Source organism: Peromyscus eremicus, chromosome 4 (assembly GCF_949786415.1).
Source record: "Peromyscus eremicus chromosome 4, PerEre_H2_v1, whole genome shotgun sequence".
Classification (NCBI taxonomy): Eukaryota; Metazoa; Chordata; class Mammalia; order Rodentia; family Cricetidae; genus Peromyscus; species Peromyscus eremicus.
Window position 1 is genome coordinate 120161315 of NC_081419.1, and position 24289 is coordinate 120185603.

Sequence of the window (24289 nt, forward strand, 5' to 3'; positions counted from 1 at the left end):
AATGAGCACGTCCTGTTGGGAAACAACATGGCACCTCAATGAATGTCTTATAAGTAGGCTGATCACTTAATTTGCCCTACATACATAATTAATCTATGTTTTAATTAGTTAAGAGATTATATTAAGCACAGACAAGGGTTTTTAAAAGCTCAGGAACATCTGAGTTGATGAGTAAAGTGGCTACAGTCAAGTTCGGAGCTTAGTGCTTTAACACAGAGCACGTAGTTCTCCCAACTCTTCTATATCCATTTTTACAGAGAAATGATGAAGACTGAGTGACTTGCTGCTTTTCTCAAGGGCATCTAAGTCAGAATAGTGGTCCAGATTCCACTGTGACCCAAGAGGCTCCGCACAGCCTGCCGGGCCCCTCTTTTTTGCTTCTCTGACGCTGGCCACATAGGATGTTTTCCTTTCTTCACTCCTGAAGCTCAGGCTTACCTCAGGACTTTGTCCTCTGTCTGTCTGTCCTCCCTGCTTCATACTTGATGAGGGCTGGAACACCTGCTCCACTGGGTCCCAGCTCAATTACCACAACCCAGGGAGTGAGCCTCTGTCCCCATGAATCACTGTGCAATAGTCCTTCATCTCTGATCACTTTCATTGCCTGAAGTTGACTGACATTGTTAGCCCATCTTTCTTCTGATTAGTGCTAGCATAGCATATCCTTCATTAGCATTTATTTAAAGGTCTTTGCTAGGTGACTTACTTGTTGGACCTTTTCTTCTTCTTCCTCCTCCTCCTCCTCCTCCTCCTCCTCCTCCTCCTCCTCCTCCTCCTGGTCTCTATCTCTGTCTCTCTTTAACCTTGACAGTGGCTGTGGTTTTTTTTCTAGTGTTAAGATTGAACCTGAGGCTTGTTCACTCACGTCATTAAGTTTGTGCTTTATGACCGAGCTACACCTCCAACCTCTGTCTTACCTCTTAGCTCATATATTTAGGACACTGATTATAAAAAGAAGTTATTGATAGTGTTAATAATATGTGCCATGCTATTTTTGTTCTCTTTTTGGTCTTCTACTTCCATCTTCTCTGGTTTTATCTGAACATTCTTATGATTCTACTTTTCTTCTCATTTATCATATCAATTACATTTCATATTTTAAACATGTTTTTATTTCTGTTTTTTGAGATAGGGTGTCTCTGTGCAGCCCTGGCTGTCCTGGAACTCAGTCTGTGGACCAGGCTGTCCTCAAACTTACAAAGATCCTTCTGCCTCTACCTCCCAAGTGCTGGGATTAAAGGTGTACACCACTACTGTCTAGCCCTTAAACACTTTTTTAGAGGTTGTCCCAAGTTTGAAGTACTTTCATAACTAGCCAAAATGCCCTTTTTAAATGGCACTATGCAAGGATCATCCCCAGTCCCTTGGCCCCATCACTTCTTTTCTTTTTTGGGGAGGGTTTTTTTTCAAGACAGGGTTTCTCTGTATAGTCCTGGCTGTCCTCGAACTCTCTCTGTAGACCATGCTGGCCTCGAACTCACAGAGATCCACCTGCCTCTACCTCCCGAGTGCTGGGATTAAAGTGTGTGCCACCCCAGCAAAGCATTTCATTTTACCTTCATTTATTTCTTCTCTAAAGCTATCTTTTTTTTTTATGTAGATGCATGTACTGTCTTTGTGTGTGTGGTGTTTGTTTGAGTATGTGTGCATGTACATGTATGAAGGCCAGAGGCCAATGTGTGTCCTCATCAGTTACTTGTCACATTCTCTTGGAACCTGGAGCTCACTGACTTGACTACCCAGGGAGCTCCAGAGATCCTCTGCCTCTATCTCCCTCAACTTGGGTCCTCATGTTCATGTGACAAGCACTCTCCTGACAAAAACAGTCCTTTCTTTTTTCCTTCTGTGTGAAGAATTTACCATTGAGTGCAGGATAACCTACGGGGCATAAATTCCCTGAAAACTTGTTGTCTGTTGTGGAAGTCTCTACTTTTGAAGGATCATTTCCCCAGACCCAGAATTCTGGGCAGTCTTTTCTTCCATCACCCCGAGTGCACGGGTCTCCTGTGCACAGCTCTCTGGATCTCTTCTTGTTGACATGGCTTCTCAAGAGAAATCCCAGGCAGTGTGACCGTGTGTGTCTCTGTGGTGGTTTGTTTCCTCACGGCTTCTTCGAGACTTCCTGTTGGTTTTCTGGCTTACGCCCTGGTGTACTTTGGTAGGAACTAAAGCAGCCTCCGCACCACCTATCCCTCACTTCTGTTTCCTTTGCTCTGTGACACCCATTGCTACTAGAAAACTGTTTCAACAACTTATTCACATATTTATTGGCTCTTTCCACACTGCTAGACCCACGCATCAAGGACAAACACCAAAAAACAAAGAAACAACAACACAAAACCCCAAGCAAAGTCAGAAAAAGAACTACAAGAACAATTTCCTACTATCTTTAGCACTTCGCTTTGCAAGTTTATTTCTATTTTTCAATAAGAAAGTGTTCTTGGCTGGGTGTGGTGGCATATGCCTTGGGAGGCAGAGGCAGGTAGATTTCTGTGAGACCCTGTCTCAAAAAAGAAAGGTAAGTGTTCTTCTTCCTCATGTACCTGTTCTAAAGAAGGACAACATAGAAGACAAACAAAGTACTAAATTTCAAGTTTAGTCTAGCAATACACTCCCCAGGCAGTGGGCTGTTCCTTCCACAGTGGAGGCCAGCACACTCCCGAAACCCCGTTCCCCTGTCAGGCTAAATACCCAGCAGGTGTGCACCCACATGTAGGACCTTAGGAAGCTGCATGAGGAGGGGCCGGGAGATGTCCTATCTCCTGGGTCAAAGTGGCCTTTCCCACTGTGGCAGCTCAGGAGTAGAGAAGAGATCTGCCCTGCTTCCTGGCACAAAGCCTGGCTTCAGTTTGCTGTTTGGTGTCCATTCAGCAAAAGAGGGAAGATAAACTCACAAAGGGAAGACAAATATGTCAAGGACTAAGTAAGAAACAGGAGAATGGTGCCAACTTTTAAGGAAATTCAGTTGAAAAGGAGATCTCAAAAGGCAAATTCCTGTGAGGTAGGAGTTAAGTTAAGAATGTGGGTTTTCTTCTGTTTGGATCAAGGCCCTTTTGTGAAATAAATGTTTTCTATTTTTTGGCACCTGCTTGTGGGTGACTCAATCTTCCAAAAACTGGACAAAAGGGCTAATATAAATCCATATCATATAGGGAATTCCTCTAACTAGCAATGTCAGTGTTTTAGCAAAAAAGTTGATTTTCAAAAAACACCTATAAGCAAGTTGCCTTTCATGTGGTTCTTACCGCCACCCCTTTACTAAAATCAATGTTAATAATACATGACCTAAATGAGCACACTACAGCAATCCAGTTACTAAGTTAGTGTAATAAAACCGGGCTCTTTGGTATTTTCAATGATCTTTTCTAAGTAAATAATTCTTAGTATTTTCCAAAGCTATTTTACTTCCTTGAGAATTCTCCAGAACATTTTAAAGTAAATTGATTGAATCTCCAAAGCATTAAGATAAACATTTAAGAAATTATAATATGAAATCAAGAGAAATTTACAAAACCACGAAGCAAAGGCAAACATACACCCTGTATAATGGGGCAACTCCAGGAGGCTTAAAACATTCCCTTGCAGAAAGAAAGACGCCCAAGCTGGACTCCTTTTAGACTTATGTGCTAAAATGCTCTTGTGACTTCTGGCACATCAGTCTTCTGCTGGCATTGTGTAGGTGCTTGCTCCAGACAAAGGTCCTGAGCTAAGCATCATCTGGAAGAGGGATACATTCCTATACATCTGCATGCATACATGTATCTCCACTGCACACACCCCTGAAGCTACAAGAGACCCAGATACCACTTCAACAGAGCCCACAGGCAGTCAGGGAAACTTAGGAAAAGGTAAGGCAAAGGTAAAGTAAGTGACCCTTTAAGTCACTCATTGTCTTAGGTACAGGTCTTTCCTGAATGGTTGACTGATGAAAGTAGTTGAAAAATGTAAGTCTGATAATTACATATTTCTTTTCTATGATCAAAATTTTATTGTGTCAATATTTACGGAGATGGGGATGGACTTATTTGGAAATCAACTTAACAATGAAATAATGTTGCAAAGCACACTTTTTTTAAAAGAGAAAGGCAGAGGTTCAATGCAATGTTCATACAGTGAGCAGATCCTCTCAGCCATGAGGGTTTTGTGCACGCACAGGAGCACACCCATGCTTCTTCAATGTACCATTTTACAAATGCGGGGCATTATTAAGAGGGGCGGATTCTGCCAGGCACATAATTTGTATATTTAAAGGGGGTGTATGGAATGAAAAAGCGAAATATGTTAAATTTCAAAGGACTTGGAAGTAATGCTGCCTGTGAGCTTGTATTACAAATAGCCCCACATTATTACATAGGCTATTAATGAGGCCAAGTGAATGAAAGTACAATTTGAATATGCATGACTCTATCCAATGAGCAGGACTTTTGTGTACTGATGAGTTTTTTCCCCCTCCTAAAAAGGATTAAAATTATTCTTAGAGAAGTGTGGCTGCCCAGAAATGAGTAAAATAAATGTATTTAGACCAGAGTCACACTGTATTCATATGAAATATACAGGTGCTAAAAGATTGCCACTGACTCCATCTACAATTTCTGAAACATATGCATATTCTGTCTTCCTACAGAAATATTCTTCAGCTCAAGCAGCTGCATCAGTACAATCTCTAAGCAAAAATAATGATTTTGGTGGAGATGCCTAAAAGTAGCCAAGGTTAAGTAAACCTTTTGAGTACAAAGCCTTCGGTTCCATAGTAAGGAACACTAGTTAAAAGACTGGGGAATGGGTAAATTATTGCGCCAAATGGCTGAGAATTAATCTCTGCTGACTAGCTGTAATCTAACGAGGCGTCTGTGTCCCAGGGAGCCCGCAGCATGTCCCTGGCGGTATGTGCAGTGTGTCGAGTCTGCGTGGCACTCTTTGTCCTCGCTCACAGGCGGCCTTTCCCCTCATTGTCCATAATATCCTCATGCATCTGGGACGCGTGGAATGCATTCATACTAACAGACTTACCATTGTTTTCTCTCAGAAGCTTTGTTGAGCAAAGACTGCATCACGGTTACTGATAATTATATTGCTTAATTAATCAAGACAAAAAAAATTTGCAAATCATTGCCTGGTTGCCAAGCAAGGAGATAAAAAATGACAACAATACAAGCTGAAGCAATATAACAAAAGTAACAGCTATCTGATCAGAAATTCTTATATAATGAAGCTATTAATGCTAAATCGGTTAATGTTAGCATTGCTCCAGGTGTCTCTACTTAGATGCAAACAAAAAGGCTAACATTATGGATATAAAAGGCCAAATGTTGCCATGGATTCTGTAACCTGATAGAGAGGACAGCCTTTTCATTTGATTAGGGAATGCAATTTAAATACCAGGGACCGAAGCCAAACAAACAGACTTTCCCTCCGAAAGCCTCTTGCATTCACCCTGGGGTCAGTGGTTGGTGAACAAAAGGTCAGCTACACTTGCCCTGGAAATGTCTGGATTAATTTTATTACATTGTAATGGTTTGTACTTTAAATGTAGGGATAACACTAAGTTTTCAGTTGCCCTATTATTCTCTTCTTCTCTTTAGGCTTTTTGGGTTAAAATATTAAGAAGCCAATTTTCTCAATTCATCTTGTCAGAATTGATGACCAAGTTTATCTTACACATATTTTGTAGGAAAATTTAAAAAGTATATTAATGACTTTTTATGCATTTTATGCTACTTCAGGAAATGTCATTTTTGACACAGCAGAGTGAAATGAAATGCTTTAATTTCTTCATTCACTTTAAAAATAAAGGGAACATTTTAAGGACATTATGACATTTTAGAGGACTATCCTGAAAATGAACTAATAAAATTAGTTATACACTACATGTAAAAGAAAAATTTTTGAAAGCTACAAAGGCCTAAATCCATTGCTTCTCTAACATTAAAATTACCACTTTAATTCTTGTAAGTAATTCTCTTCATGGACAAATGCAAATGTCAGCCCCGAGCCATTTTCTTACAGCACCAAACTGAAAACCTGACATACACAGGGGTCTGAATCAGAGAAACACAAATATCTAATATGAATTCGGACATTCTCTATGAACAGATGGAGAACGCCCACTTCTATGAGGCTTTCCTAGATCCTTAAAGCCCACACATTGGAGAATTAACATATATGTTAAACTTAGAACTCTACTGATTTTATTTCTGTGATAGTAACTATATAAAAAAATCCTGATAGCAACCATAACAACACCTTTACCCTGGTCCCAGGCACTATCGGGAGCACTTTTTCACTTATTAGCACATATAACACTTGCAATGTAACTTTAGGTTACAAATCTGAATTAAAACAATGAATCTCATGACTTTTTTTTAAGTTTAAAAAAAGTCTTTAGAATAATGATGAGCTTCTTCAGGAAAATGATTTTGGGATGTAAATAAATTAATATCAAGCTGAAAACAAGTCATTTTTTTTCTTAGAGTGGCTTATATGCTTAATATGTTTAATTTCAAACCTAAGAACACTCTTCTTAATGAATTAAAAGTAAAAGAAGTCACGACACAAAGTAGTGTTAAAATACCAGTAAAGGCATGACAAGGATCGAAACTGAAGCCGATTAGTACACAGGACATAGACCATTGGATTGTTCCAGCCAGCCCTGTGATCAATACCAATTGACATGGCTGAATTGATTCTGTAGCAAGGTGCTTTGATTGCTAATACTCATCTTGTGGGCTGTGCTTCAGGGTCCCAGTGTCTTTCTGGACATGTCAAAAATCCTTCAGGATTGACCTCAATTATCACCAGTCAGGGCTCAGTGACCAATATCCATGCATCAGACAGGGCTGGATTCTAGACCCATGGTTATTCTCCAAATAACCATGTGATAATGGAATTCCATCAACTTTTATTATTAATAATGTGCCCCAGTTAAAATTATGATATTCTTAAAATTATAACATTTCAAAGCATTAAAATTATTTAAAACCCCATACATTTCTCTAACATAATTTTCAAATAATACAACATGGAATTCTGTGCTCATGATTAGAGTTCTTTTGAAAAATCACAGTTCACTTAAATTTCTATCTAGCACACACAATTCTGATATTTGCAGGATATTCATCAGTTTTTTTTTGAGGACAGTGAATCCAATGGAAAATGTAGGAGTCAGGGCAACAATGGAGGAAGCATACCTCAGGTTTCTTTGTTATCGTGATAAAGAACATATGATTCTTCATTGGGTAAATAATGATCGAAACGTCTCCAAAGGCTGTTGGGATAATACCCCTGCGGTAGTCCCTGGAGTGTTCAGACCAGACGATGTGGACCTCATCATTCCCCAGGTGACGGAGCTGCAATAGCAAATTGGCTCTTTATTAACTGAGGTGATAACAGCAGTTTATGAGGGGCTGTGGCTTATAAATTGAATTAGAAAACTCGAAGGCCAAAAGTATTTTAGTCCCAAATCAGGCTACAACACTGATGCCTTATGTGAGGATTCGAAAGCGTACAATTTCATGAAACTCCAGACCATCTGCTAGGATGTACATTTGGTTCTGAGATCACAGGCGGAAGCACAGGGGCACATTCCAGTGGGACGGAGGGGACCTCTTTAAGGTCTCTTTTTACACCGACTTCTATTTCTACATCAGTCCTATGCTAGAGTGCTGAGAATGTTTCTCAACAACTAAATGACATTCACTTTTTTAGTCCTTATTACTTTAAAACTTTAAGCCTCTTAACCCAGTGGGTTATTAAGAAATAACAATGTAAGATAACACAAGCTACTCCAACACAACTGTCGACAAATGTGTGAGAAACTGGTCTTGAGATAAATATACTTAATTTAAATTGTAACTTGAATTTGCTGGGAATACTAGTATCCAACATTTAAAGACTTCCAAAGTGTTCACATAAAATGCCATTTACTCCTTCCCACTGACTTTGTGTAACTCCACCTTTACTTTATCTTATAAGAAGTGCCTGCTCAGGAATGCTCTGTCTCCCAAGTGCAGAGAACAGCATGAAAGAGAGGGCCAGAGACTGTGGCCTCCATTCACAATTATTTAAGCCAGGGACATCCAACCTGTGGCCCACAGGCTATGAGAACACACAGACACACACACACACACACACACACACAGCACACACACACACACACACACAGACACACACACACACACAAACACACAGAGAGGCACACACACACACAAAGACACACACACACATGCATGCACACACATATATGGCACAGTGTGTCCACACTGAGACCCATACAATTGAGGTATAATAAATAAAGTCACACACACACACATATACAAATCTCATACTGTTATAAGTACATTTACAGTTTTGTGTCAGACTGCACTCACAGCTATCTGGGGCTGCAAGCTGTACATTCCTGATCTCAGCTCACACCAAAAGCTATTTTACTGTTATAGCTCAGGTAGTTTAGCTCACTTACTTTGACATTTTATAAATAAAAAGACCATGAACTCCAAAACCCCACAGACTCTTGGTGTCTCTGAGAAGGTCTTAGAAAGGTCTCCAGCGACCCTTACAAGCTCTTCCAGAGCAAACCTTTGCTAGATGCAAGAACATCACTGATCAACTGCCTATGTGGTGATCCCACCAACCTAATCTGGAGAGAGCTGCAAAGAAATCATTCTAGAAAGCCTAGAAACATAACTAAAAGGAAAACAGACCATAGCGATGGAAACATCAGCCCAAACTGAAGTTCTGAAGCTGTAAAGACTGGCAGAGCCAAGGGCTTAGAAGCCTTTGCGGAATGATGTTTCTGTCTCACTCCAGGGAATGCCATCCAGCATCAGGAACAAGAGCTCATGTAACAGATGAACGTTACAAGTGACCAAACTTAAAAAGCACCTTAATAAAACTGAGATGTTATGGCAGAGCTTATATTCTAGTTTTATCTTACAAATTAGAAAACAAGCGAATTCTGGAATAGTGCATATTTGAAACATGTTAGCACAGATACTGTTTTCTGTAGAGACCATTTGATCATAAAGGGAAAAACCCAAGATAACTCCAGAATGGCCTCTTTTCTAGTCATCCAGTTATAAAGGCAGCTGCTTGTTGCAATGCCTGTTTATTTTTCACTCGTATTCATCTGGAAGCGACTGTATACATCAATTATTTACAAAGAGACCTGCCCTGTACCTTTGTGCCTATATGGAATAAGGGATGGGATTCACCTGTGTCTGAGCAGTAGCTCCAGAAATGTGCAACTTCGGAGGCCCAGCACAAGTCATGATGATCCAGAACAACTAAATGGTGTCAACAACTTTGTAAACGTGAACACAACCGAGTGCATCTTTTTTGTTGTTGTTGTTCTCCTCACTCCATCATTACCCCAACATAAGTATTACAGGCGCACAGGGTAGCAGGCAGAAAAGGAAAAACCGTAGCACAGCCAACCCAGCTCTAACACAAAGGTTTTGTTGTTCTTTCTTTTCTTTTTAAGGCTAAATTCTCATAGCTGAAGGTGTTCCTCCAGTCCACTTTTTCTTTTCTTTTGTTCTTTTTGTAGTATTGGGGATTGAGCCTAGAGCCTTATATATGCAGTGCTCTACACTTCAACTCTTTGATTTACATTCCAGCCATTCTTATCTGAGATTTCTGCCTATCTGTGGTTCCCCTTTCTAACAGAGCTTCCAAGACCTCATGACACTGTTTTGCCACTTAGTCCTTTTGTAGTGACAGCATGAGACGTAGGGTTGCCAGCAAGACAAGATGGACAGGTTTCCATGGTAAATGTGGACTAGATCTAACTGAAACTTTGGGAGGGATTTGGAGCAATAGGAGCTAACAGTAAGAAATGGGTTATGCTGGAGTTCAGCTTCTAGCCGTTATTCTACAAAGAGAGCTGGCCCTGTACTCTGTTACGATGTTGGCAGAAGCAAATGAATGGAGACAACCCATTTACCAAATATCAACCTTGCTGCTCCCACCCAACGCCATACCTAATACCTACAGTCTCTCCTTTTCATCCACAAGGGCAGAGTACAGCACTTGCTCTGAATGATACAGGGATTACTGAAATTTTGCAGTTACTCTGCCCCTTTCTAAATTGTGTTATTCAATTATATAACCCAAGTAAACCCCTCTTAATTTTATTTGCAGCAGTATTCTGAGAAAACTCTAGCATAGGAGAGCAGTGCCACACTAATTGACCCTTCCTCCCAATGTGGCAATTCTGCAATTAAGGAAGAGCTATTTTTGTAATATTCACCATGTCGGAGCTGCTTTCGGTGTCATGCACCTCAGACTTCTGGACATGTTACAGTTTAATTAACTAAATCATAAAACCAAGAACTAAAGCCGCAGGACCAATTGACAGACACATCTGGAACAAAGCACAAACATCACACCCTCTCGTGCCTATGATAAGAACCCAAGTATGTAAAACAAATAAAACTGGTGTGGACAAACTACGCACATCAGAGCAAAACATAGCTATCCATATCAGAACATGATGGAATATTCTAGAAAACTAAAGTGTACTCCATTCAAAGGGGATTTCAATTTCAGTGTCACTTGGTGATTTTCACAGAACTCTGATTAGAGGCCCTTAAGTTAGAAATCCACCCACAAGTTTGCACAGGGACAAGTCAACTTGACAGGAGGCAGTGTCTTCAGGAGGAGACGGGAGCTAGAATGGGAGCTGTAGTCATGTGGCCTGCTTCCACTATGCAATCGACTCCAGAAGGCCTCAAGGCTTACCATGCCAGAACAAACAGGCTCCTGAGCCTCAAGAAATCAATCCCATGTCCTGCCATCCTTGGTCCTGACAGAGTTCTAAAGCTCCTCTGCCCGAGCTGCTCTGCCTGCTGCTGCCAGGCTGCACGCCTGCACGCCACTGGTGACACCGGTCATGGTCCACACCTAATAGGCTGACCTCCTTTCCCGACTAATTGCATTACATCGCCAGCTGGCTCCAGAAGGAGTCGTCTGTTTGATTGAAGAATCTGGGCTCCTCAGTGGGCCCGGCTGCTACTTTTACTAAGTAACAGTCAGGCCTGACATCCCCATTGTTCAGCTGACAGTGTGCCCATCCTAAAATCTAAGTTTTATTTGTAAATTAACCAAGAAACTTCCTGCCAGAACAGAGCTGCTTACAGACTGATAATGTGGGCCTTTCATCCCCTTTCACTAGCACTGTATCACTGCCAATTTGTTTTTCATGTGGCTGGCCAGCCTGAGGCTATAAAAGCCTTGTAAGACATAAGTGCAATTATAGTCCTGGAGTCAAATGAATTGGACAAATCCAATAGCACAGCTCTGTCCCCACTCTGCAAACCCCTACAGCAGTTAGATTAGCTGTGAAAAATCTAATCTAGCTAGAGCTAACAAATTTCTGCAGTGAAGGATCAAGAGTTCAGTATGGGGTTGCAATAGGACTGCAGAATTGAAAAAGTCCCCCCACGACAAGGGCAGAGCAGAGCATGAATCACTTTAGAATTTTGCAGCTCATTTTTAAGCTGTTAGGGACAATTTAGTTAGAGGAAGTCAAGGAACCGGGGGCTGCCATTATGTGACTGATTTTTTCTGCCTAACTATGAGACATCCTGGTAAAGAGAGTTTATTGTTAATGATGCTAAATCTTAGAGCTGCAAAAGGTTTCAGCTGCTTTTTGATTATTACAGTGGGGAATCTCCCATCCAGACCAAGCCTCGGAACACTATTTATGGTAGCCTTATGTCAAGAAAATGGTATAAAAACAAAATTTAAAAAGCCTCTATACTTAAGAAATATTTCAAAACAGTTTATATGCAAATTTATCTTTAACAAGTTATTATCAGTCACAAAAAAAATCATAGAATTTGGTGACAATATGCAGTATGAAGATTTTATAAGGTATCCCAAATTTAAAAAAACCTGTGAGTATGGTGGCCAGGTAAGTGACCCCAGATTCTAAGACATCAGTGAGCTTCCAGAGAGCAGTGTGCATCCTCCTTTCTATGAACACTGTAGTCATCAGAACCCAAGATGAACAGGCAGCTCCTTCCCACCTGTGGGAACCAGCACATGGCTAGCAGGCCCACTAGCTGTGAGGTTCCCAGCCTAGGAGGCCAGAGCAGTATGCAGGGCTATGGGGGGAAAGACTGCTGAGTTTCTGAATGCAAATTGTGCTTTGTGCATCGGAGACACTTGATCACTATGGAAATTGTCTGTGACCCGAGTTCTGATGATGTCCCACATGCACTGTTGTTCATCGTCTATGCAGTCCAGATGTCTGTGGCTACAGTGGTGAAAAGGCAGAACCAGAGACAAAAGACACGAAGCAGATACAGTAGGGCCCGTGAGCTAGCAGCCATCATCTGGCTAATGGGACAGGGAAAAAGAGTCAATTACACCAGTGGACAATGACAAGGGCAATGTTTTTCAGGCACTGTCTCACTTACTTGACTCACCAGTACTGTGCCATGGACCCCATTTTTAATCTTATTTAATACATGAAAAACTGAGGTCCAAGCTGGTAAAACAGTTGGACACACACTTGAGCCTTGAGCTGTCTGGCCCTAGCTCCCGCCATATCACCACACTGCCAATGTGCAGCGTTAGCCAGCACGTGAGGTACTGCCCTCGGTTCCTTACATTTGCGCTGCTGGAGGAGTGGATGTGAAGTGGGAATGCAGGCTCTGTCACCTACTAGCCCACAGAGGCAGCACAAGTCACCACTGTTCTAGGATGCTCCTCTCATCTAGAAACTTACAGGTCGTCTTACCCGACGACCTTTTCCTCCCATTAATGTGTTCCTCATCCAAAACCAGAGCCCCCTCAAGTAAACATTCTGCAGGCTAGGGTCCTGTCTCCTTGGTGGAGTTCCTCTGGGAGCATAAGGTTTCCTTTGAACTTCCGAGGAAACCACCCATAGGGTGGAAAGTGAGGGACAGCAAAGGGGAAGCAGCCGAGGTGGGATATCTGTGCAGCAACACATCTGCAGGTCACTTTGCCAAAGCCGGCAGCTCACCCTAGCAACCTTGGGGTGTGGGGAGGATGCTTTCCTAGAGCCTTACCAGTATTTTTTGTCAGAACAGCCATTATGTGTTGTGTCCTTACCAATCTGTGAGGTAAAAACATTTTCTCTCAAGTAACTAAGATGGAAGAAGATCCAAAAGTAGCCACACTGCAGGCCCTTCTTCTTCCCAGTCTTTAACCTCAGGACTTAAGATGGTGCTTTGTTGGTATTTTAGAGTCAACACAACTGTAGCTGGGGGAAGAGCAACACTGACTTTGAGGCCTGGGGAAAGCATCCCCAGTTTGTGCCAGGGCTTGGTCACATCCAGACCCAGAGAGCCTCACCTGCACATGAATGCAGCGAGGTGCTGTGCCCGAGGAGCCACCTTACCTTTTTGGTGAGTGAATCATCTGAATCCGATGGCATCCGAGTGGAAACGTGAAAAATGACTTCCACAGTTGAGGTAGCATAGTAAGGGGCCGTCTGTCCTGTGCTGCCATTACGCTGAAGACCACCCATGAACCCACAGTGGGTTGAGAGATCCACCTGATGAAGGTTACAGGAAATGGTGAGGGTCAAAGGAAGCTGTGCTATTCATTAGGCAGGAATATGAGTTGAAAACACAAACTGTTTTCATTTTAATATATTTCTTTCTGATTACAAATAAACGTAAGTTATACAAAATTAAAATTTTAAAAAAAGAAATGAACATCAGAAATGAAACTGGTTGGAAATCCTACTACAGGAAAATCACTGTCAAAATTTAAGGACTGTCTGCCCAGCAGGACAGCGCTTGCATGGCATGTGCAAGGACCTGGCTTTGAGCCCCAGCACGTGCCTTTCGAAAGGTTGCTTGAGTTCTCATCACTGCCATCAGTCTACACGTTTCCTTATCAGTGATTAGATCTAAGTTTTTAAATTGCCATAAACTATTACTTTTTTCAATAAATGTCCATTTTAACAAACATGAAATAGAAAACTTCTCTGTTCCAAATATGACCAACATTCAATCTGAATTAATATTCTAGCCACATTTCTGTTTTCTTTTTCTGTGATTCTAGGGATGGAACTTGGGGCCTTGAGCATGCTAGGCAAGTGCTCTACTACTGAGGTACACTCCCAACTCTCTTCTAGTTGTTTCTTTGACCTTGGCTGGTTCAAAAAACGATACATAAGTAACAAATGTACTCTAACTTTATCAACAACAGTGTTTCACTGCAAGTGCAATAGCTCTTGGACTTTGTGGAAGGAGCATGGACTTGATCTTGATGTACTCTGTCCTGATGCCATCTGCAAGGAGGCCCTTGCCAAGACTAGACTCTTGAAGAAAAGTTGCTCTTATGCATCCAAAGCTTTCCTGACCCAGATGAACTCAGCCAACTGAGAAACCAAAAGCAAGAAAAAGAAAAGCCCAGTATTTTATCGACCTTGATTTCTATTTGGACTAATCTCGCTTCTTTTCAGAGTCTAGGGATATACTTTCCTCTAGATTTCCGTACATATGAGGCAGGTATGTGTCTGTGTGCATATCCATTAGTTTATCTTTCAGCAAAGAAACCCAATCCTTGTCATTCATCCTGGAGTTGTGCATGAGGGAACTGCAGTGACGATCAACTACACCCTAGTTCCAGTTTCTCACTTTATCTAGTCCTCATTCCTTTTTCATCTATCAAGTCACTCCTTTTTTTCCTCAAGTTCCCAGTGGCCACATGTGTCTTCTTTTGCCACAAACTGCCACCCATGGCTAGCTGAGCCCATCCAGTTCTGATGCAAAGCAAGTGAAAAGATATTAAGGAAAAGCAAAAGTCCCCAGATAGAATATTGAAAAGAAGCAAACAGATTTTAAGGTCAATACATTCTTCAAGAACTCTATGCATGCTACATCTGAATGTAAAAATATACCTAAGAACACACATAACTCATGTCTGCTTTAAATACTGACAGTCGGTAACCACACAATGAATGAGGTTATTTACCTCCCATCCAAGACCAGCAACAAAGTCTTCATATGCTTGGCTTCCTCTTTCATTGGCTAAGATGGAACACTTATCTTCTTGCCCTTCAGCAATGTAAAACACTGCTATCTTGTGTGTCTCACGGCTGTAAATGTTGAAATTTAAAGGAGTTAGAATTGATATATACATATAAAGTTTTATTTTACTGTTATTGTCAGCATGACTCCTAATGGCGCTCACTAGGGGTCAGTCACTATTCTAAGGTGGTTAATGCATGACCTTATTTACATTCTGGAAGCCCCCTAGTAAGGCCTGTGTTATTACTGTATCATCTGCTTGGCAGAGGTGGTTGAAAGGAGACAAAGGTTAGTGAGGCAGGAGACTACACCTCAGACACTGGAGACACTAAAACAGCAGATATCAGAGCACATCATCCATCAGGTTCTTTCCATGCTTGGTGAAGACCATTATCGTCTAAAGCAATGGTTCTCAACCTGTGAGTTGCAACCCCTTTGGGGTCAAATGACCCTTTTACAGGTGTCCCATATCAGATATCCCGCATATCACATATATACATCCCCATTCATAACCATAGCAAAATTTTATGGTTGGGGTGACCACAACATGAAAAACTGTATTAAAGGGTCACAGCATTAGGAAGGTTAAGAACCACTGCTCTAAAGCATTTCAAGTAGACATGTATTCTAACTAGGTATCTACATTTCATTTTCTCTTCTTTGAGGAAAGGACATAGGTAGTTTCAAGACTGGGGCAATGAGACATGCTAAGACCTTACGAGAAATGGAAACAGTTAGGTATTTTCTTTGTGAAAGGACATGTTTTGACTATTCTGAGGGCACCAAATATAGTGGACAGTTGTTCTGGGAAGACTCTTTTGGATATGTAAACTCTCTATTTGCTTGCTCTGTGATAGATTTGTCGCAGTCTCCTGTTAAATCATATAAACATAATATTCACTTTGAAGAAAGGAGACCTGTCCATCTTTTCTTTTCCATATCCAGTATAGTATTTGGTGCATAGTATGAGCTCAGCTAGGTCTGTTAAACTAACCAGATACATGACAGTATATGTGAATGTGTAATCAACACTTTTTACAAATGATACAGGAGTAAAGTAACAGAATAACTGGAACCCTATCAAGCAATTTGGTGACAGTTTGGATAAAAGCTCAACTGTTGTTTAGATGCAGCTTAATCAAGAACCCCTCATTCAACAGCACCATTGTCCATGAGCTTTATTCTATCATAGCCTCAATGGTAAAAGAATTAGATCCCCACTTCCGGGGCAGCCCCACCCTTCTCATATTCACATTACATCATGAAAAATGGCATAGGAAAAAGCATCAAGTGCTTCAACAACACGGAAATGTTTCTATTGTCTAATTGTTTAATATCTCAACACTGTAATATGATTAGACATTCAAATTGGTAGATCTGGACTCCATATTTTAACAAATTCTCAAATATTTCCTTCTTCATGGTTCTTTTTCTACTTATTAAACAAGGCTAACGGAAAGCTCAACTAAAAAGGTCCATAAATCACAGGAGGAACATTTTCTCCTGTTCATTAGCTAGCTATTCATCCCCCCATCATTCTCGTAAAATAAGTATATGTGAAGAAGAATCACAAAGTACAGAAAGAGAAGAAAAAGAACTCTTAATTTGAACCTGTAAACAAACAGCACAGCTGCCACCACTTTAGGAAATGCAAAGAGGTGCTGTAAAGAGGGTGGATTTTTTTTTCCTGGTAGTGATGGACCTTAGGGAGTCTAGGAATTGCCATACCATTAACTGCCCTGAGAAACAGGCAAGGAACAACAAGAAAGGTCCCCTACAATATGATTGGCTTATCACAGGAGCTGTAATAATTTGGCAGCTTAGATGATGGTAGCAGACATCCTAACTTTTACCTAAAAGGTTGCTTCAACAAAAGAACAAAAGCATAATTACTTGATTTCTTTCTGAAATTCTCTCTACATACTTAAAAGTCCTTAGCATTCAATTTTTCTCTGTTCTATAGACTTGACATACAAAAAAACAACCACAGGTTTATCTGAAATACACCAGTGTTTTATCCTTAAAGCCCAGGATTTTTCCATCCTGGGTCCTTGAGTCCTCATTTACTCAGTGTAGGAGCACAGAGGGCTAAGCTCAAATGAAGGACTGACTGATGTGGGTGTGAGGAAAGGTGACCTTTAGTTGTAAACATTCATCAAATTTCACATCCTCCAAAATATTAGCACTGCAGAGAGCCTGCTAAGATGCAGACACTGTGCCTGGCCTTATTAGCGCCAGGCTTTTGAAATGGTAATTACAACATCAACAGCACTTCATATCTACAAGCTGCACAACCAGTGCACGAAGGAGCAGGTAATTCAGGAACACACACACATAAAATCAACAACACAGCTTCCCTCATTTGAATGCATCTTTTTTCTTTCTTACTAGGAACAGACCAGAATAGTTCCATTTTTTTGTGCTGTCAGGTTTTAAGAACCAAACAAAGAAAAACATGACTTTACCATTTCCTTCACCACACAGCAGCAAGAAAGCTCACAGTGATTTGTATGTCCAGCCATCACACACAGCATAAAGACCCTAGCTGCAAGACTATTTTTTCTCAGAACATGTGAAGAAGGCACTGTTCCCCAACAACAGTGATATAAATTGATACCAGGAATAAATGGAAATGTCCTGAAAGTTGGGGGACAAGGTGTGTTCTGCTTGGTATCAGATCAATCTATATAGCACAGGCTATATTTCTTACAGGTAAAGAGCCATCAGACTTAGTTCAGGTTTTCAAAAGGCAATCTTGAAAAATACCCTTTCCCATGAAATAAATTGATGTGCATTTACAGGCCAATACGACCTAAGTCCAAGAGTTGGGGCTTTAAGTGAAGGTTAATCAAAGGGCAGAAGATTGCCAATCAGCTACCCAAAGCCATATTTTACTGCAACAGCACCCCAGGGAGCTAATTCAATTGCACCTCATGCAACTAAAGTGCATTAACATTCAACAAATTGGCTACAATTACAAGATACCAGTGCATTCACTTAACACTGGGGAAGCAGGGATAATTCAGCGTGTGCTGGAAAAGCTGGGTTTGGGATCCAAATGATTGTTTGTTTAGCATTGAAGGGCAGGAGTGAGTGAAACGAGTGCCTGAGCCCTGCAGAAATCCCTCATGGAATTTCCAGAGGGCCCAGTCTCTGTCCTGGAGAGAGCAAGGAGAGAAAGACTGAACAGAAATGGCAGGGTCGAAAGGACTTTTTAAACATTTTTGAAATTCAAATTAAGCTTTACTTGAATCAAGGAATGAAGCCATTTAAAATACCAATAAAGTTGCAGGATCTGCCCAAGGATGGGTTCTTTCTTCAATTATAATCACAAATGAATCATCTAAACTTGTATATTTTCTTTTCTTTTAATTTTATTTCTCAAAACTAAGGTGCTTACCACTCTGCAAAGCAGTGGAGTTGCCAGGAGGAAAGGTCCTCACATCACCTTCTACAGGTGGAATGAGGCTCACTACAGCCACCCTGGCACATTCCCAACATTCAGAAAACATACAAAACAAGTACATGCTTCAACATGTGTGTGGCTCTAAAAAACCAGGAATGATGATAACGATACATGGGAAGGTAGAAAAGAAAAAAGAAAAAAAAAAACCCTATATAGCCTTTTGATTCCTATATAATGGTCCACATGAATTAATGTATCTTAATTCTAAATGCTTCTGAAGGAGTGAAAGGACAGACAGCTATAAGTAAGCTTAATACGATTTTATCTGCTGAGTCCTTGGTGAGACCAGGAGGCAGAGAGAGAAGCAAGGTAATAAAGGTAGTGAATTTCCAAGATGGTCAGCTTCTTCCTCAGCCTCCTGACTTGAGACAAGAGCCTGGCAGCTGCCTCCCATCAGGCCCAACAAGTTCAGGGCTGGACCACGACATGCCACACAACAGTTGTGGACCAATCAAGCATCCTATCTATCTTCAAATTGACCAGCCCTAAAGTAGGGAAGAACGCTCTTAGAGGATTTAAAACCCCAAGACCTCAAGCAGATACTGGATTTTCAGCTTCCTGATCCCTGTTCTGCTCTGCAGAGGGTCTTTTTCTCTGTGTGTCTGCCATGTGCCTGTTTCCTCACCCCCAATGCACACCTTTCTTCAACTGCTCATCCTGTCTGCAGTGACTGAGATTTCTCTGCAGCCGCCTGTTGTGCTTCAGATTTTTCCTGCTTTTTAGTTCTTTAACTGGCAAAGGAAATTAACCAAATCAAGACCCCAAGACTGCATCATTTGTGTTGTGACAAAGATATTTTTTCATTAACTCCTCTTAAAGGTGTGCGTGTACGCACACATATGCTTTTTCAATTCCAGGTGGAGTTTACTAGTTGTTATTGTCATACCCAGGTTCAAGAATTCAAACCAAAAAAAAAAAAGAATTCAAACCACCAAGCAACAAAATATCACAGTTATAAACCTGAACCAAGCATTTGCTTAAGAATAAACAATAAAACCACAAGAAATCTACTTGAACACAAATGATAGTGAAAATGCTTGCTTAGGAAACAGCATGGCACCAACAAAAACCATGCAGGCCAGTGGATGAGAACCCAAAAGAAACCCATTGAGTTGCAACCATTTCATTTTGACCATGGTGCCAAAGACACACAAGGGAGAAAACCAGCCTATTTAACATGTAGAAGAATGAAATTAGATCTCCATCTTTCACCCTATATAAAAATCAATTCATGATGGACTAAAGTACATATTAGATTGAAGTTGCCAGAGAAAAACAGAAAATAGTTCAAGACAAAAGAACAGACAAGGATTTGCTAATAACAGAGGAAATAATTCCAGATCTATCAAATGGGATCATACAAAATCAAAAGGCTTTTGCACAACAAGGGGGGGGGGGGAATACCATCCTGAATAGAGAGCTACAGAATGAGATAAAACAAAAAACTTTTACGACTAAGTCAGACAGGGCCTAATATATAGGATATATAAAGAATACTAAATTAAACATCAAACCCCAAATCAACAAATAGTTTAATGAACAGGATAATTCTTAAAAGAAGAAATGTAAGTGGCCTCTAAATAATTTAAAAGTGTCCAACATCTTTAGCCACCACAGAAATGTCAATTAAAACTGCTTTAAGACTCTATCTCATCTTGGTCAGAATGGCTATCATCAAGAAAATACAGGGTAGGATTTAGGTAGGGTTTAGGGTACTATATTCATTGCTGATGGGAATATACAGCGCAAGCACTGTAGAAATCACTCCAAAGTGGTCACCCTTAAACACAATACATATAAACAACACTAAATAGACTCAGTAGGCTGCATGCATGCACTTATGTATACACACACACATATACATGAAAGAAAAATTTAGTGAATAAAATATAGTGAGAATTTGATCTAAGTGTGTGTGCACGCGTGCACACACACACACACACACACACACTAGCAACAATTAATGAAAAAGAGGCCATGAAGTTAAAAGAGAATAAGGTATGGGAGGTTTTGTTTTGTTTTTGTTTTTAAATTAAAGGATTACTTGTTCAAGGCCTACCTGGGCTACAGAGTATGTTTGTTGTAGGCCAGCCTGGCCACTTAAAAAAGTTGCTGTCTCAAAAACAAAACAAAAAAAAAACACCAAATGTTCAGTAAAGGTCAATATCAGCAGATTTTGGGCTACAGAAATACTTTGGTGTCTCTGTGGGGACCTTCTTTCCTGAAACTGTATTTGATCCCATGAGCTCACAAAGATAAACAAGGAAAGATATTTTAGTATACTTTCACATACCACTGTCGTGAGTCCAGATTCTTTAGCTCTCTCAATAATTTTGAATTTTTCTTCAATAAATGAAAATTCTTCCTACAAAGGAAAAAAAAAAAAAGATGGGAGAAGAAATCCATGTAACCACAGACCAACTTTGCTACTTTCTAACCCATTACCAAACATAGCCATTATGGTAGTTTGAATAGGCTCACAGGAAATGGAGCTATGAAAAGGTTATGTCCTTGTTGGGGCAGGTGTGGTCTTGTTAGAGCAAATGTGTCACTGGGGGTGGATTTTGGGGTTTCAGAAGCTCAAGCCAGGCCCAGTGTCTCTCCCTTCCTGCTGCCTGAGGATCCAGATGTTGGACTCTAAGCCACCTCTCCAGTACCATGTCTACCTGTGTGCCACCATGCTTCCCATCATCATGACAATGGACTAAACCTCTGAACCTGCAAGCCAGCCCCAATTAAAAGCTTTCCCTTATAAGAGTTGCCATGGCCATGGTCTCTCTTTATAGAATAGTGACCCTAACTAAGACAGCCATCATCCATCCATCTACTATCTCATTCACTGAAAAACTGTGATAGATATCGTAGTTGTTTGAACGAGATGTCCCTCATATTCTTGGGCATTTGAATACTTGTTCCTCAGTTTAGTGGTCTTGTTTAGTTAAGTTTAGGAGATGTGGCCTTGTTGGAGGGAGTACGTCACTGGGGACAGGCTTTGAGATTTCAAAAGCCATGTGACATTTCCAGTGCACTCTCTACTTCCTGTTATCAAACAGATGTGAGTTCTCAGGTGTTGTCCAGCTGTCATGTCTGCCACCTGCTGTTCCTGCCATTATGGCCCCTAAGCATCTGGAACCATATGTCCAAAATAAACTCTTTCTTCTATAAATTGCCTTACTCATAGGGTTTTATCATAGCAAAAGAAAAATAACTAATTCAGAAGTCTTCAAAATGAGCTCCAATACCCTTGAGTATGCAGAGACATAACAATCCCACTGTATCCCATTGCCTTCTAGTGACACTGGAAAGCTCTTCAGTCAAGAGAATGCCCCTTGTGTGTATGTGTGCTTATGTCTGTTTTCAATGTCGGCTCTGGGAATCTCTTCCCCACCCTGTCTCCAAAGCTCCACTCCACTATCAGGTCCAGCTCAAACCCACCCTCTTCTCTGAGATTTCTAGCACTGCCCACACTGCCCATTGGATCAAATTACTCCTCTTGGCCTCCTGTGCCACTCTGTCCTTTGTCTGAGGTGAATCAAGTTCACATCCCTCACAATCCTGTGGCTAGACAGTGGTTTACTCACCTTTGCAGTCCATTTGCATCTTGTATAAAAACAGAAATAGTAAAGGTCAGGGACACAAGAAGGAAACCAATGCTTCATGTGCTTTCAAATGACTGACAGGTATTTGGATTTCAATCTGAATACCAGTATAGCACATTCAATTTTATTTCTAGCTGTAATCCAGTAGCTAAAAATAACTTGTAAATATTGAAATCCAGAAAAACCTCTGTTTCTTATTCTTTAACCTCAAATTGATAAACGAAGAATCCTCACATGGAAATAATGATAAAAGATTCAGAGCACTGTTACCTTCTGTCCCAGGAATTCATTCCCAGGTCATCAAGCAACAACCTGCAGAAATAAAAGGGTCCTCGGGGCTCCACTGGTGAGGGCTGCCCTTGGCTGGTGACCTTCACTGCAGAATTAGAGTTACACCTCTGAAGATACTCATCTTCCTGTATGTTCTGGCGCAGGATGACCTCAATGATTTCCTTCTCTTGGTCACAGTTCATACCACATGGGGGTGGGGAAGGCTCATTTAGATTTAGTTGTGATGGTAAAAGGCATTCGGGGCTTGAATGGCCAATACTTTCAAGTAGTTTGTCAAGCGCATCATCTCCTTCCTCACTGTGAGACAAATCTTTCTGAGGTCCACATGTGTGTTGATGCCAGCCAGAAATCTGAAATGAGGGATTCTTTCCACTGGGTGCCAAGTGGCCTTCCAGAGGTCCATATAAAACCTTACCATCCCAAGAGTACTTCCCTGAGATATCCCTCACAATGACTCTCACATCTGAGAGGGAAGCCCCTGAAGTCCCTCCATCTGGTCCTTCTGCAGGTGTCTGAAGGTAGGAGATGAGGGTGCTATCGTTAAATACGAAGAGCTGCAGGTTTGGGCTCCTGAACACCTCCGAGGACAGCTCAGCACCTTCCACGTGGGCGTTGTCATGGTTCTCACTGACCAGGCTGTGCAGCACGGCAGGGCCCCCACTCAGTGGGTAGTGGCCTAGGTGGTTCACCAGGTGGGCCATCACCATTCGTGCAGTGAGGGGGATCAGTTCCACACTTCTTCTCTTCTTCTCTATGAACAGCAGAAGGAAATGTGAGGAGACAGTGGGGCCCCCATGAGATTTCTGTCAATAGTTTCAATATTTGATTTTTGTTTTGTTTTGTTTTGGGAGACAGGGTACCACTATGTAGCACTGGCTGGCCTAGAACTCATTATTCAGACCAGGTTGGCCTGGAACTCATAGAGATCTACTTGCCTCTGCCGGGATTAAAGATGATGAAACATTACATCCAGCCGAATGTTTGATTTTTAACTGTGAGATCGTTTTTCCTTTTGACACTAATTCTATTTGAATTAAAAGATAGTTGAAACAGACTGCCGAAGAACCAACTTACATAAAGCTGTCACTCTGAAGGGACTTTAAACAGTCTGCAGAGAAAGGAATAAGCCAAAGAGAAGCATCCCATGCTAGACAGATAAAGATTCGGGGGCTCAGATGAGGGTAAAAAACAGGTTGAAGGGACAGTTGGGGCCAGAAAGTTGGCCAAGGAGGTTACTGTGGCACTCCTCTGTTGGATGAAGGTAGACCTAATAAGGACATTAATAAACCTCAGGGTTACGTTTAAAGATTGGAAGCAATTTGTTTAATAATCATTGTGACAATTTATGTTTTGTTATTAGGGCACTTAAAATATTTAAGAGAATTTTTCATATTAATAAATCATGAAGGCACTTAGAAGAACTTAACTAAATTTGTACTTGATGATTTAGTATCCAAGAGCAACTGACTTATAAAATTTTAACTTAAATGTATACAAAGACTTTGACCATAGCCTAAGTAGCAGGGCTTTACAAAATGAGGCAAAATGGAAAGGCAGATATACTAAAGCTATAACTAGAAACTGAAATGAGTACTTCAGGCTGAGAGTAGTTGAGGAAATTTCAATCTACCAAATTTATAAAATTTGATGCATCAATTTGATAACAAGTGAAAATGTAACTTTTAAAATTTTATGGGAAAAGGTCTAAATATTTAAATTAAAGTTTATAATTTGAGCTAAGAGTATTAGGAAGTAACTGGCTTTTAAAAATCACAATGTGAACAATCAAATATTAGCACATAAATCACTGTAAATATATAACTTTATAATATATATAAATATACAACTATATATAAATATGTAATACTTTTAGCTTTAGACATTACCCAACCAGCTTACATATAACATCTTGTTTTGTGCTGTAT

At 40.7% G+C, this 24289-nt stretch overlaps 1 protein-coding gene across 2 annotated transcripts in view; it reads right to left on the reverse strand.

Annotated features, from left to right (window-relative positions):
* Positions 1–24289, reverse strand: part of Ralgapa2 (Ral GTPase activating protein catalytic subunit alpha 2) — a 275792-nt gene that overhangs the window by 78769 nt on the left and 172734 nt on the right. For both annotated transcript variants that reach the window (XM_059261570.1, XM_059261569.1), the window contains exons 32-36: positions 22344–23115; positions 20768–20839; positions 14953–15076; positions 13367–13522; positions 7188–7346 (exon numbers count right to left, since the gene is read on the reverse strand). In XM_059261570.1, the coding sequence (XP_059117553.1) occupies positions 7188–7346; positions 13367–13522; positions 14953–15076; positions 20768–20839; positions 22344–23115 (1283 nt within the window). The remainder of the gene's footprint in view (positions 1–7187; positions 7347–13366; positions 13523–14952; positions 15077–20767; positions 20840–22343; positions 23116–24289) is intronic.